The sequence below is a fragment of the Aspergillus aculeatinus genome (assembly GCF_003184765.1).
Source record: "Aspergillus aculeatinus CBS 121060 unplaced genomic scaffold BO66scaffold_72, whole genome shotgun sequence".
NCBI lineage: Eukaryota > Fungi > Ascomycota > Eurotiomycetes > Eurotiales > Aspergillaceae > Aspergillus > Aspergillus aculeatinus.
In genome coordinates, this window is record NW_020291541.1 from 43,687 (window position 1) to 58,351 (window position 14,665).

Sequence of the window (14,665 nt, forward strand, 5' to 3'; positions counted from 1 at the left end):
TAGTAATGTAGTTACCTAGTAGTTAAGTTAGCATACTGCCTAGTACTACAGCACTGTAGTTATTGTAGCATCATATACCCAAGTACCTACTATGCTGCCGAATTCAACCTGTCAGGTCTGACTCAATTGCAATTCTTATGATGGTTGTGGACCAATCATACACTGTCGTTGTAAGCTGGTTCTTTCCTTTTTTTTTTCTTTTTTTTTTTTGCATGTTCGTCTTCCATGCTTGTTCTCGGCTCCGAAAGCCTGCTGGAATTCATGCAATGCTTCCGTACCGTATGAAAGTCAACTTCCGCCCCAACACTCACCCAAAAAAACAAAAAAAGAAAGTAAGAGAGAAGGGCGGGGGGAAAGGCTCAGTTCAAAGTCCCTTCCCATTTCTCAGCTACAATAATACTTTGGTAACCTTCCGGTTGTCGTCGCTACATACTAAGTATCGCCAACCTTTCCGTCACCCCCCCCCTCTCTCCTCCCATCCTAACTCCCAGGCGTTCAAATAATATTCTTTACAATCGTATTAGTGTATTTTCTCTGGAATTTAATTGTTGATCGCTTCGATTCTCATCCACTTTCTTTGGCACATATCTGGATCGAGGTCAGTCGGCGAATTCATCCCATCCTTTCTCCCCCCCCCCCCTCCCTCTTCTACCCCCACTGATAGTGGTCCTGAACTGGGGGTGAGTATTTTTTATTCCCACCCGGAACTGCCGTGGATCAATTTTCATTTTCCTATCCAGCTTCCCTTTCCCGCACCCGCTTGGTTGCCTGCTCAAGCACTTGAGTGGCGCGAGAACACAAGAAAGAAATAAAAACATTTGAAGGTTCAATTAGAGTACGATTTGCATTGACATCATTTAGACTGACCTGTTCATATCTCTAGTTAGGATTGAACCAACCTATATTATCACTTTAATGATATTCATCTTCCTTCCGTTGCCCTAACTCCGACCTACACTTTTCTTCCCTCAACTTTCTTCTGGTGTTCATCCTTTGCCTGGCCGCCACTTCTCCCCAACCAATTGAGGCAGAGACTGAAACCAATTCCTATCCTGGTACAACCGCTTGAAGTTGACCTTCTCCATACCCCATCTCTACGTGGGCATATCCTTACATTTCCATCAACAATATGCGTCCCGAAATTGAGCAAGAATTGGCCCACACCCTGCTGGTTGAGCTGCTGGCCTACCAGTTTGCCTCGCCAGTGAGATGGATCGAAACGCAAGATGTCATACTTGCAGAGAAGCGGACAGAACGGATTGTTGAAATTGGCCCCGCGGATACACTGGGTGGTATGGCAAAACGGACTCTTGCCTCGAAATATGAAGCATACGACGCCGCTACCTCCGTGCAACGCCAAATACTTTGTTATAACAAGGATGCGAAGGAGATTTATTACGATGTCGACCCTGTGGAAGAGGAGGCAGACACTCCTTCAGAGCCCGCTGCTGGGACTCCGCCCCCGGCTGCGCAGGCCGCTGTTGCTGCTGCTCCTGTGGCAGCCGCTGCTCCGCCTAGTGCTGGACCTGCCGCAGCAATCGAGGATGCTCCTGTCACAGCAGTGGATGTCCTCAGGACATTGGTGGCGCAGAAGCTTAAGAAGAGCCTGTCCGATGTGCCTCTGAGCAAGGCCATCAAAGATCTTGTCGGAGGTGGGTACCAGCACGAATCACCTGAGCAATGCTTTCAATTCATACTAATCTGTTGCAAATAGGTAAATCCACACTACAAAATGAAATTCTCGGAGATCTGGGCAAGGAGTTTGGCTCTACGCCTGAAAAGCCGGAGGATACCCCCTTGGATGAGTTAGGTGCATCCATGCAGGCCACATTCAATGGTCAATTGGGTAAACAATCCTCTTCTCTCATTGCCCGCTTGGTATCGTCGAAGATGCCTGGTGGATTCAATATCACTGCCGTTCGCAAATACTTGGAGACGAGATGGGGTCTGGGTTCCGGCAGGCAGGACGGTGTGCTCCTCCTTGCGCTTACGATGGAGCCGCCGTCTCGTATCGGCTCGGAACCCGATGCCAAGGGTTATCTTGACGATGTGACTAATAAGTATGCTGCCAGTGCTGGCATAAGTCTGTCTGCTCCCACAACTGGAGGTGATGGCGGCGCCGGCGCCGGCGGTATGCTCATGGATCCCGCCGCTATCGATGCCCTGACGAAGGATCAACGCGCCCTGTTCAAGCAGCAGTTGGAACTCATTGCTCGCTACTTGAAAATGGATCTGCGCGCTGGTCAAAAGGCGTTCATCAACTCCCAAGAGACTCAGAAGACGCTGCAAGCGCAGCTAGACCTTTGGCAAGCCGAACATGGCGACTTCTATGCCTCTGGCATTGAGCCAGCGTTCGATCCTCTCAAGGCCCGTGTCTACGACTCCTCCTGGAACTGGGCTCGCCAAGATGCTTTGAGCATGTACTACGACATCATCTTTGGAAGGCTCAAGGTTGTTGATAGGGAGATTGTGAGCCGTTGCATCCGTATCATGAACCGGTCGAATCCTCTCCTTCTAGACTTCATGCAGTATCATATCGACAACTGCCCCACTGAAAGGGGTGAAACGTATCAGCTTGCAAAGGAGCTTGGTGAGCAACTTATTGAGAATTGCAAGGAGGTTCTTGACGCTGCTCCTGTCTACAAGGACGTTGCTGTTCCGACCGGACCTCAAACCACTGTCGATGCCCGAGGAAAGGTTGGTTACAAGGAAGTCCCTCGCGCCAGCGCCCGCAAATTAGAGCACTATGTTAAGCAGATGGCTGAAGGCGGCCCCATCTCGGAGTACAGCAACCGCGCCAAAGTGCAAGATGACCTACGCAGTGTCTATAAGTTGATCCGCAGGCAGCACCGCCTCTCCAAGTCTTCACAGCTGCAGTTCAACGCTCTCTATAAAGAGGTTATCCGCGCCCTGAGCATGAATGAGAATCAGATCATTCCACAGGAGAACAACAACGGAAAGAAGTCTGGCAGAAACAGTGTCAAGCGCAATGGTAGCCCTCGGTCGGGCAAAATTGAGACCATCCCTTTCTTGCACCTGAAGAAGAAGAACGAACACGGCTGGGATTATAACAAGAAGCTCACCGGTGTTTACCTCGACGTTCTGGAGTCAGCAGCTCGATCTGGTCTCACATTCCAAGGCAAGAATGTTCTCATGACTGGAGCTGGTGCCGGTTCCATCGGTGCTGAGGTGCTGCAGGGCTTGATCAGCGGTGGTGCTAAGGTGATTGTCACAACGAGTCGATTCTCCCGTGAGGTCACTGAATACTATCAGGCCATGTACGCCCGCTATGGCGCTCGTGGCTCTCAACTCGTCGTTGTGCCCTTCAACCAAGGTAGCAAACAGGATGTCGAAGCACTGGTCGACTATATTTACGACACTAAGAAGGGTCTTGGCTGGGATCTGGATTTCGTTGTCCCATTTGCTGCCATCCCGGAAAATGGTCGGGAGATCGACTCGATCGACTCGAAGTCTGAGTTGGCCCACCGCATCATGCTCACAAACCTGCTCCGACTTCTTGGTAGCATTAAGACACAGAAACAAACCAATGGCTTTGAAACCCGCCCAGCACAAGTCATCCTTCCTTTGTCTCCCAATCACGGCACTTTCGGAAATGATGGACTGTACTCGGAGTCCAAGCTGGCTCTGGAGACTCTCTTTAATCGCTGGTACTCGGAGAACTGGAGCAACTATTTGACCATCTGCGGTGCTGTTATTGGCTGGACGCGCGGCACAGGATTGATGAGCGGTAACAACATGGTTGCTGAGGGCGTTGAAAAGCTCGGTGTCCGCACCTTCTCACAACAAGAGATGGCCTTCAACCTTCTTGGTCTCATGGCACCCGCTATTGTCAACCTATGCCAGCTTGATCCTGTCTGGGCTGATCTCAACGGCGGTCTTCAGTTCATCCCCGATCTCAAGGACCTCATGACGAGGCTCCGCACTGACATCATGGAGACCAGTGATGTCCGCCAAGCAGTCATCAAGGAAACCGCCATCGAGAATAAGGTTGTCAACGGAGAAGACAGCGAGGTCCTTTACAAAAGAGTGGTCGCCGAGCCCCGTGCCAATATCAAATTCCAGTTCCCGCAACTCCCTGACTGGGAGAAGGATGTTCAGCCCCTCAATGAGAACCTCAAGGGCATGGTCAACCTTGAGAAGGTGGTTGTTGTCACTGGGTTTTCAGAGGTCGGCCCCTGGGGTAACTCCCGTACCCGCTGGGAGATGGAGGCGTACGGCAAGTTTTCCCTTGAGGGCTGCGTCGAGATGGCCTGGATTATGGGTTTAATCAAACACCATAATGGTCCTCTCAAGGGCAAAGCCTATTCAGGATGGGTTGACGCTAAGACTGGCGAGCCTGTGGACGACAAGGACGTCAAGCCCAAATATGAGAAGCACATTCTGGAGCATTCGGGCATTCGACTGATCGAGCCTGAGCTGTTCAAGGGATATGATCCCAAGAAGAAGCAACTTCTCCAAGAAATTGTCATCCAGGAAGATCTTGACCCCTTCGAGGCATCCAAGGAAACTGCCGAAGAGTTCAAGCGCGAGCATGGTGACAAGGTTGAAATCTTTGAACTGCCCGAATCGGGAGAGTACACTGTGCGCCTCAAGAAGGGGGCTACATTGCTTATTCCTAAGGCCCTCCAGTTCGATCGTCTCGTTGCTGGCCAGATTCCCACTGGCTGGGACGCCAAGCGCTACGGTATCCCAGACGACATCATCGAACAGGTTGATCCAGTCACATTGTTTGTTCTTGTCTGTACTGCGGAAGCAATGCTCTCTGCTGGTGTCACCGACCCTTACGAATTCTACAAGTATGTTCACCTGTCTGAGGTCGGTAACTGCATTGGTTCCGGTATTGGAGGCACCCACGCCTTACGAGGCATGTACAAAGACCGTTACCTGGACAAGCCCCTCCAAAAGGATATCCTGCAGGAATCCTTCATCAATACTATGAGCGCTTGGGTCAATATGCTTCTTCTGTCCTCTACTGGTCCGATCAAGACCCCTGTTGGTGCCTGTGCCACGGCAGTTGAATCTGTTGATATCGGTTATGAGACGATTGTGGAAGGCAAAGCTCGCGTCTGCTTTGTTGGTGGATTCGACGACTTCCAGGAAGAAGGATCATATGAGTTTGCAAACATGAAGGCCACCAGCAATGCGGAGGATGAATTTTCCCACGGCCGTACCCCGCAGGAGATGTCGCGCCCCACTACCACCACGCGTGCGGGTTTCATGGAGTCACAGGGTTGTGGTATGCAACTCATTATGAGCGCCCAGCTGGCTTTGGACATGGGCGTACCCATCTACGGTATTATTGCCTTGACAACGACCGCCACGGACAAGATTGGACGATCCGTCCCCGCCCCCGGTCAGGGTGTTCTCACCACCGCACGAGAGAACCCTGGCAAGTACCCGTCGCCGTTGTTGGATATCAAATACCGCCAGCGCCAGCTTGACCTGCGTAAGAAGCAAATCAAGGAGTGGCAAGAATCAGAGCTGCTTTACCTCCAGGAGGAGGTGGAGGCCATGAAGTCCCAGAGCTCTGAGCCATTCGATGAGTCGGACTATCTGCAGGAGCGGGCTCGGCACATTGAGCGAGAAGCTGTCCGACAGGAGAAGGATGCCCAGTTTAGTCTTGGCAACAACTTCTGGAAGCAAGACCCCCGTATCGCCCCTCTCCGCGGCGCCCTTGCTACCTGGGGCCTTACTGTCGACGACATTGGTGTTGCATCCTTCCACGGTACCTCTACCGTGGCCAACGACAAAAACGAATCTGATGTCATTTGCCAGCAAATGAAGCATCTGGGACGCAAGAAGGGCAATGCGCTGCTGGGTATCTTCCAGAAGTATCTCACCGGACATCCCAAGGGCGCTGCCGGTGCTTGGATGTTCAACGGCTGCTTGCAGGTTCTTGACAGTGGCTTGGTTCCAGGGAACCGTAATGCTGATAACGTGGACAAGGTCATGGAGAAGTTCGATTACATTGTTTATCCCAGCCGTAGCATCCAGACTGATGGTATCAACGCTTTCTCAGTCACATCGTTCGGTTTCGGTCAGAAGGGTGCCCAGGTCATTGGAATCCACCCCAAGTACCTGTACGCAACTCTGGACCGGGCACAGTTCCAGACTTACAAGGCCAAGGTTGAGGCCAGACAAAAGAAGGCCTACCGTTACTTCCACAACGGTCTCATTAATAACAGCATTTTCGTTGCCAAAGACAAAGCTCCCTATGAAGATTCTCAACAGAGCAAGATCTTCCTCAACCCCGATTACCGCGTCGCGGTTGACAAGAAAACATCGGAACTCAAGTTCCCTGCAGTCCCTCCGAAGGCTAGTGACAAGGGAACTGAAAGTACAAGATCGATGATTGAGTCTCTTGCGAAAGCTAACGCCGCCGAGGACTCGAAGGTGGGTGTCGACGTTGAGAACATTGAGGGGTTCAACATCGAAAATGAAACCTTCATCGAGCGAAACTTCACTGCTAGCGAGCGAGAGTATTGCCTGAAGGCACCATCTCCCCGTGCATCGTTTGCTGGTCGGTGGAGTGCCAAAGAGGCGGTCTTCAAGTCTCTGGGCGTTAGCAGCAAGGGCGCCGGCTCTCCGCTGAAGGACATTGAGATCGTCACTGATTCAACTGGTGCGCCTGTTGTCCAAGTAAGTACCACTTCCAACCTGTCATCTTCGCGTCTGACGCTAACATGTTGCTAGCTTCATGGTGTTGCTGCTGAAGTCGCCGAGCAGGCTGGTGTCAAGCAAGTCAGTGTTAGCATCAGCCACAGTGATACGCAGGCTGTCGCGGTTGCTGTGTCGAAATTCTGATCTTTCGGCGAGCGAACAAGCTGCTTTGATGTAATCGGAGTGTCTGAATCATGTCTACGTTTCTTGACCACATATTCATATAGTTAGATCAATCCAAGCCTGGCTTTCATCTGGCGAACCAGCCGGATCTTCCTTTGAAGTGTTTTGCCTTCTTCAGCTTTAGGAGTATATCTTGAGCAACGGTAGTATGTCGGCATAGCTGAAGTAATCCGGCCACGTGAGGCAACGCGGTTACCAGGCTGCTTCCCATGTTGATAATTCAGTCAGTTCCACCAACCACCAAGAGAATTGAGAACACGTTCCTTACACCTTACCTCTGAGACCTCAAATCGCCCGATATAGTACACATAGAATTTCCCGCTCTTGATACTCGCAATTGAATACTCAATCCTGTTCGACATGCTTAACTCAAATTTGTATTTGTCAATATTACTCAGGTGTCACTTCGAAGTACTGATACATGTAATGGTATAGAATCTGACATCTTCTAATTAGAACCTACAGTATTTGACAATGCGAAGACAGTCAATGAAGGATTTATCAATAGCCCCTCTCCTATGAAAGATAGGCCTAACTCATGCTGCAGATGTTGTTCAGAGTGAAGAAGTTCACTATCATATAATAACGTATTGCCTAATGACCATGCGAAAAGAGGGGGCCAGAACCAACGGGGTTACCTACCCTCTACCAGATGCTCTACTCAAGGGACCCCAGTTTTCCCGAGGGTTAAGCTGATATCGAACAAGACGCTTTCTCGCTGAAAGCTCCTTCCCTAAACTCTCATCAAAAACCACTTCCAAAGTGCTAGGATGAATTCTAGCTGCGGCTTTGACTCGGAGCCCTTGTCCAGAAATAGACGTTCTGGAATCGTGATGGCCATTGTTCTGTGTATCGCGTACCGATGTAGTTCCTGACGCTCGATGGGCACCGGCCCGTGTCAAAGCAGCTTCAAGCCTGCTAACTACATCCGTAATATTGTGCTCTTGCTCCATTACCAACTGAAGCTCCTTCTTCAACGAATTTAGCAGTTGCTGATCGCTGTCGCCATCTGTGGGAACCTTTCGGCATTTCGACATGATCACAGCCCCAGGACTTCCGGGTCTGAGAGCGCCCTCCCTGATCGGGGACTTCTGTCTGACCCATTCCCGCATAATCTCCCAAATCACATCCCAGGGTGCGTCAGTCCGAATTGTGTTTGGTTTCGCATGGGTGCGAGTCGCTCGGTAGCCCAAATGTCGAAGAGCCCCGCGCATCGCATCGATGGAAATGGTAGCAGTACGAAGAACCTTCGATATCGCACTCAAGCTAAAGTAGAATGGGGTTTTGTCACTCAAGGCGGGGTCAACCCGTGGAATAATGGCAGCAGTTTCGGCCCCTGGCGCCGGTGCATTGGTAGGCTTCTGTGATGTGTTGGCGTCGCCAATGTCGAAGTTCAAATCTTCCTCGAGTGCCGTTGTTAACATGCCCTCAATTCTATCAACAGTTTGATAAACATCTCGGTCTAGCTTAGGAAGCATAGCAAGGATATTCTGGATGAAATGTGGGTTGTGAAGTGGACCGGCCCACATTGGGCCCCCTACATGCATCTTCGAACCGCAATGTTCGCAACGGGAGTTTGAAGTTGGACCCTGCGCAAAGCCAAAATGAGGAAAAGGCTTTCCTTTTTTGTCAAGCTTCTGCTTGGTCTGCGTCAGAGGCTGGGTTGACCATGCCCCGCAGCCCTCGTCGCAATTGAAGACCGTCATCATATTTCCAGAAACAAACTTAACCTGGGCAGGGGAGCGATGAACCCGGACAAAGACTCGCGCATAGAAATCGATTGATAGAGATAATAGGGGCTCAATTGCAAGTCCATATCTGGCGGCAGACATGGCAAGCGAATGTAGGATCAAGCGCAGTCCCCCTTCGTGGCAATGCGGTCCTTTGACCGGGACGCCACCATACAAGGCGAAAGCCTTCTCAGGATACCCATGCGAAGCCCACACTCCTGCATCAGTACAAGTCACACAAAGAAGGCCTCCATCCTTTACTGCCTGGACCGCAGCGTCCATGAAAGGTGAAGCAGTGCCGTATGGATCCAAATCAATGACATCGAATTTGCCGGAGTGGGGCACCACGTCCTGACTCTTATCTTGCTCCAAAAGGCTGTACATGAAGACGCGTGCATCTCCTAGGTTGGGGTGGATACGGTCTTCGAGTTTGTTGTATTCGATATTTGTCTTCATTGATCGAATAGCAGATTCTGAAAGGTCGTTTGCAACAACGTAGGAAGCAAATGGGATCTCCAAGGCATAACGTAGCGCACGCAAGCCTGTAGCAGAAAGAGCATCTAGGATTGTGAATGACGGCGCAATGATCTCTTCCGAAGGCAAGTCGGGAACTGCTGCAGCGGCGGGCTCAGTTATCTGTTCGCTTTGGTCCTTTGGCTGGTTGGCTTCGTCCTCTCGCTTGCGCTTTTTACTCTTTGTCCCACCACTTTCTGCTAGCCTCTGTCTTCGCTTTTCCGCCTTCTGTTTCTTCACAGCTAAGACATGCTCCCCAAAGGCCCGGATTGCAAGAACGCTAAGGTCTCGGTTAAATTGCTGAATAGGGTTGTAGAAAACGGATTGAGATTCATCGTCAGCCTTGAGATCCTTCCTCGTGGCCTTGGAGGCAGCGTCTTGAGAGGGAGGGTTCAAAATATACGCTTTTCCTTCTTTTACAGCTGTGAAGTCCGTGCCAGCGTACTGGATTAATTGCTCCGAGGTGTCCATGGCGCGAACTTCGGTATGGAATTGGGGCGGATGATTTCGCCGAACGGGGGCTGGCGTATTCACCGTTGGGCGCAGAAGCGAGATTGACAGAACAGTAGGTACTGAAGATTGAGAAAAACAATCGACGGGTCTAAAACGAGCAAGGACAAAATGAAAAAGGCTCATTGACTGACCTGAACGTCACAGAGAACAAGTGAAGTAGGGAGAGAATGGATATTCTGGGAGAAGTAGATTTTTCTTTTCTCCCCGCGGGGCGAGTTTGAATGGTACGAGCTCCCGGCGCCGCGCGCAAAAATAGAAAAAGGCCCGGGGGGGGGGGCCACTCTTACACCTCAGGATACCCAGCAACCTGAGCCCGATCAAAGAGAGTCTATGTAAGACAACGTTCATGTCAGGCACTTGGAACATGGGGATCTATTGTACCATCGTTGTCATTATCATTGCCATCATCATCATCATTATTATTATTACTACGCCTTTCCAGGTCGCATTGTGTCCAAAGGCATTCAATCTCATACACAGAATCCATGAACAAGCAGGTACTCCTCATATCCAGGATCCGATGATGGGAACTTGATTGTAGATATCGTTCCATCCACTGGCTTCCCACCCAGAGCCCTGACCGGCACGGCCAATGACTCCTAGAGCGCCAGCCAGCCAGATCGATGCTCCCACTGCAGCAATCGTATTTACAGTCCACCACATTCTCTTCTGTCTGCGGCATCGTTGCTCACTTCGAGTATAGCCAAGGTAACCCTCGAGAGACCCCTTTTTTGAATTGCGCTGCTTCCGGAGGGTTGTGACCTTCCAGCCCATCCAGGAAGCCCACCCACCAACAAAATGCCATACCCCAACAGCGACAAAAACAAGATAATATATGTTCCAGAAAATCGGAGACCGCGCAATGCCGTGAGCCACATAGCCCAGCCCCACTCCCGAGCTTCCTCCGTCGACCAGGATCGGACTAATACGATTGACGAGGACGTGCACACCAAGTAACGGAATGAGTGAATACCCCAAGCGTGCCTGCAGGCTCATCCGTGGCCAGAACGTGAGCGCATACCGCTGGGACCGGGTTTCTGCGCCATAGAGTCGGGCCCGCCGTGAGGAGCGGATATTGCGCAGAGCGATGCCAGAAAGGACATGAACCAAAACCGGCACAGTCAGAACAACATGTTCGAGTGACGGGGATTGATAGAGGGGCCTGGTGAGCAACAGATAATTTTCGCTTGCGCTTACGGAGCGGGTCGCGAGAGGAAGTATTGAGGTATTAGCAACGTGCAGAGCAAGAAATAAGCTAGGCGGATACGTCGAGTATCGTTGAAATGCAGATACTGAGGTTCAGAAAGCAAGGCATTAGTCCACGCAGGGTCAATCGCGACGGAAGGCTAAGATGAAAAGGCAACAGAGGAGTCGTACGCCATGAATCCCAGCTATGCCCGCGGAGACCTAGGCCGAGAGACGACGGTGCGCTTATGTTCCGGCCCAATGAATCTTGAGACGCTTCTTGCAACTCCGGGGAATATTCGCCGCGCTCAAGGCCTGGGAACTCATCCTCCACCGGAGAAGGGTCGATTTCTCGCATGGAAATGAGTGACCGGGTGTCGATGTCCTCCGGCTTGTGCGAGAGGCCGTCTGGGGCAGACGCCATGGCGACAAGAGCACCGGGATTAGTTAGATATGTGTGGCAATGCAAAAAAGGGAGATATCAATTGATTCAACACATTATTCCGTGGGACTAAGGTAAACGTGGGCGATTTCCATTTTCAGTGACCAATTTCGAGAAGGAGAGGGAAAACAGACGTCACGTTGGGATGAAAGCTGGAATAGTTGTACAGTACTTGTACTGTACAGTACAGTACTCACTACATGCATAATTTGTAGCACGATGATTGGCTTTAAACTACGCGTACCGAACCGAACCGACCGGTGACGGGTATCTTTTTCCGGCAACAGCACGAAACAGAATGTGAAGGTATCGTCTGACGTCGGTCCGTATTTCCTACTGATACATGTTTGGGTTGATTACGATGATGGTAATGCGAACTCATGCATACATCCATCAGAGAGCGAGTTCCGACATCCTTCCATACTAGCGCTACCCTTCCAACAGTGCTCACAGATTTTGAGATAGACTTGGCAGATTTCCCACTTGGTTGCAGTCGCCAGTGATCCAGAGTACAGTGCTCTTACGCTATCATCATCTTGTTCCAAGATGGCGCCTGCAAGTGCCCGCGACACCCTCTCTCCTTCCTAACGGGTCTTGATCCGGGGAGCGATCCTTGAGCAATCGAAGACAGGGCTTTTTTTCTGACAGAAACTTCCTTCGATAGCGCGGCTTCACCAATCCTACCCCCAAGGTATGATCCCCCCCGGCTATTAATGCCTTGCTTACCACGTCGCCTTCTGTTGACAAGCGTCTCCGACTTGCTTCTTACCAGACTGATTCGGCGCGCTCAGCCTTGAACTCGTTTACCTGCACACTGTGCAACAAATCCTACTCCCGCCACCCCGAATATGAAGCCCATATATCATCATATGATCATCAGCACCGCAAGCGCCTGCAGGATCTCAAACAGCTTTCCCGGGATCCAAACGCTGCGGAGAAAGCAAGACGAGCAGAGCGGAAAGCTGATGCGGAAGCCGGCTTAAGGGTACTAGACACCCACAAAAAGAGTCCCTCGACAACCGGAATAGGTGGTGGAAACGGCCTCAACTCTGACGGCGGGGGAGGCTTCAAGAAAGGAGGTTTCAAAAGCTCCTTTACGGCAGTAAAAGGACCCGTCGGCCCAGGTGCGCCTACCAAGAAGAACGTTCTAGGAGGGGATGACGATGATCATGAAGACTCCACTAAGCCGGAATCCGCATACTCGAGCAGTCACACTCGGAAAACGACAGCGAAACGTCCCAGTCCCCAAGATAGACAAGAGGAAAGCGATAGTGAATGCGAAGCCGGTGATGAGATTTATTATAATCCTTATCACCCTACAGGTTGCTACCACGGATGTGCTGGGAGTAGGACGGACAATCGAGCTGGAATAGAAATTGTTTGAATAGATGCAACGCTTCAAACTTTACAAGGCATATGACTGTATATGGTTTAGGTGGTGTTCGGTTACCCATAGTATGTCCCCTGTCCCTCCACTCGTGGTTGCGGTTTAACATAGCATGTTCTGCAGGCGGCCTTTTCGTTCCACCATACTGGTAGAGCTAATTCCTAACTGTGAATATCAACGTGTATAAGGCATGGCATCCTCATTTACACGGTACATTTTGGTGACTGGACAACTACAAAAAGAATTCTTGAAGCATCAGCGCATGAAGAGATCTATAGGAACTAGGTCATCATGAGTTGTTGTCTAACAATGCAAATTGGAATTGGTTCTGTTGTGTAGTCGTACAAAATTCAGATCAGATGGGAAGGCAGGGCGAGATGGAATATTGGGAGTGATTGGCAACAATCACAGGGTGCTAGGCACACGAGGCTTTATTATCTGTGGTTGTTCTTCAACAGCGCTTGTTCTTCATGAAGACCGGACTATCTTACAAGCGCAGCAGCTTGGCGGCCTGGTTAACGATGGTGTCTTCCTGAGGGAAGCTCATCTGCTCCAAGCCAACGGCGTAGGGAGTAGGGACCTCAGCACCAGTGACACGGACAGCGGGTGCAGTCAAGTAATCGAAGCCATACTCCATGGAGAGAGCAAGGATCTCAGAGGCGACACCAAACATGGGGAAACCGGACTCAACACACATGATACGGCCGGTCTTCTTGAGGGACTGAATGATAGTCTCCACATCAAGAGGCTTAACAGAACGAAGGTTGATGACTTCAGCCTCCACACCGTACTTCTGCTTGAGTTGGGCAGCGGCGTTGAGCGACTGGCCGACACAGCGGGAGAGAGAAACAATTGTGAGGTCCTTGCCAGGGCGTTCGATTTTAGCCTTGCCAATGGGAAGAACAAAGTCATTCTTCTGGGCGGCCTCACTCATGGGGAAGGCCTGACCGTACAGAAGCCTGTCGACCTCTGTCAGCACTGACAAAAGTTGGTGTGATGGTTGTTCATGGATTACCTACTCATTTTCCAAAACAACAACGGGGTTGGGGTCACGAATGGCAGCCTTCAGCAAACCCTTGGCATCTTCGGCGCTCCAGGGAGCAACAACCTTCAAACCAGGGATGCTACCGTACCATGCAGAATAATCCTGAGAGTGCTGAGCAGCAACACCGGCAGCAAATCCATTAGGCCCGCGGAAAGTGATGTTGCAAGGTTGAATTCCTCCGGACATGTAGTGCGTCTTGGCAGCGGAGTTGATGATCTGATCGATGGATTGCATGGCAAAATTGAAGGTCATGAACTCGCACTAGAAAGAAGAAAGAGGCAAGTTAGTGAGGCACGCGCTTCAGGCGTTTGCTCGCCTTTAGCTTCCATTGATCGAGACTCACAATGGGGTGCAGGCCGGCAAGAGCAGCGCCGACAGCGAGACCAGTGAAGCCAGCCTCCGTAATGGGGGTGTCGATGACTCTCTTCGGACCGAAGCGGTCCAACAGACCTCTCGTCACCTTGTATCTGTAAGATTTGAGCCAGGTCAGACTGGGGAGCTTCGAGCAAATTTGATGAAAAAGGGGTTTACAGACGCTCCGTTGTACTGCGCGACTTCCTCGCCCATGATGAAAGTTTTCTCATTGCCCTCAAGCTCCTCCGCGAGCGCCTCGTTCAGGGCATCACGGACTGTGACCTCCTTGGTACCAGTCTCGGTGGCGTAACCCCGGAAGCGCAGGACGGAAGGTGTGCAGGTAGTTTGCGAGAAAGCCGGGCGAAGAGGAGTTGAGGGAAGGCGCGAGGAAAGCAGACGAGCTGCTGGGCGGAAAAGTCGGGGAGCAGCCATGGCCGAACTGGAGAGTTGGACGAGGAGATTAGAATAAGTGATCAATGGTCTAGGTCAAGCGAGAGAAGGGATACAGACTAGAAGAAGCAATCGGACAGCACCTTGAAGAGCCTCGTAACTTGTCCAACACGGGAATCTTTCGTTCAATGAGAGATGTGGTTTTTGGTGAGAGCTTCGAGAAAGACTGTTGGGCCCGGGCT

General features: G+C 51.0%; 5 protein-coding genes across 5 annotated transcripts; 3 read left to right on the forward strand and 2 right to left on the reverse strand.

Moving 5' to 3' along the window:
- Window positions 1-48: 48 nt before the first annotated feature.
- On the forward strand, window positions 49-959 carry BO66DRAFT_229552 (uncharacterized protein). Its single transcript, XM_025642750.1, has 2 exons — window positions 49-598; window positions 884-959. Exon 1 carries the CDS (start codon window positions 138-140, stop codon window positions 501-503), a length of 366 nt encoding a protein of 121 aa, XP_025498649.1. The 5' UTR covers window positions 49-137; the 3' UTR covers window positions 504-598; window positions 884-959.
- A 170-nt stretch (window positions 960-1,129) lies between these two features.
- Window positions 1,130-6,825, forward strand: BO66DRAFT_335341 (trifunctional fatty acid synthase subunit FAS2; the record flags this gene model as incomplete). The annotated part of the gene is made up of 3 exons (XM_025644238.1): window positions 1,130-1,652; window positions 1,715-6,660; window positions 6,715-6,825. The coding sequence occupies 3 exons, from the start codon at window positions 1,130-1,132 to the stop codon at window positions 6,823-6,825; spliced, it is 5,580 nt and encodes a 1,859-aa protein (XP_025498650.1).
- A 507-nt stretch (window positions 6,826-7,332) lies between these two features.
- Window positions 7,333-11,376, reverse strand: BO66DRAFT_423914 (putative N2,N2-dimethylguanosine tRNA methyltransferase). Its single transcript, XM_025650137.1, has 3 exons — window positions 10,998-11,376; window positions 10,254-10,912; window positions 7,333-9,551 (listed from the first exon to the last, which is right to left on the reverse strand). Exons 1-3 carry the CDS (start codon window positions 11,227-11,229, stop codon window positions 7,503-7,505), a joined length of 2,940 nt encoding a protein of 979 aa, XP_025498651.1. The 5' UTR covers window positions 11,230-11,376; the 3' UTR covers window positions 7,333-7,502.
- A 214-nt stretch (window positions 11,377-11,590) lies between these two features.
- BO66DRAFT_463373 (putative C2H2 finger domain protein) lies at window positions 11,591-12,906 on the forward strand (the record flags this gene model as incomplete). Its single annotated transcript, XM_025652404.1, has 3 exons — window positions 11,591-11,614; window positions 11,912-11,938; window positions 12,020-12,906. 3 exons carry the CDS (start codon window positions 11,591-11,593, stop codon window positions 12,629-12,631), a joined length of 663 nt encoding a protein of 220 aa, XP_025498652.1. The 3' UTR covers window positions 12,632-12,906.
- BO66DRAFT_395919 (pyruvate dehydrogenase (acetyl-transferring) subunit E1 beta) lies at window positions 12,828-14,650 on the reverse strand. Its single transcript, XM_025648340.1, has 5 exons — window positions 14,544-14,650; window positions 14,215-14,472; window positions 14,023-14,146; window positions 13,654-13,940; window positions 12,828-13,593 (listed from the first exon to the last, which is right to left on the reverse strand). The coding sequence occupies exons 2-5, from the start codon at window positions 14,463-14,465 to the stop codon at window positions 13,122-13,124; spliced, it is 1,134 nt and encodes a 377-aa protein (XP_025498653.1). The 5' UTR covers window positions 14,466-14,472; window positions 14,544-14,650; the 3' UTR covers window positions 12,828-13,121.
- Window positions 14,651-14,665: the final 15 nt, after the last annotated feature.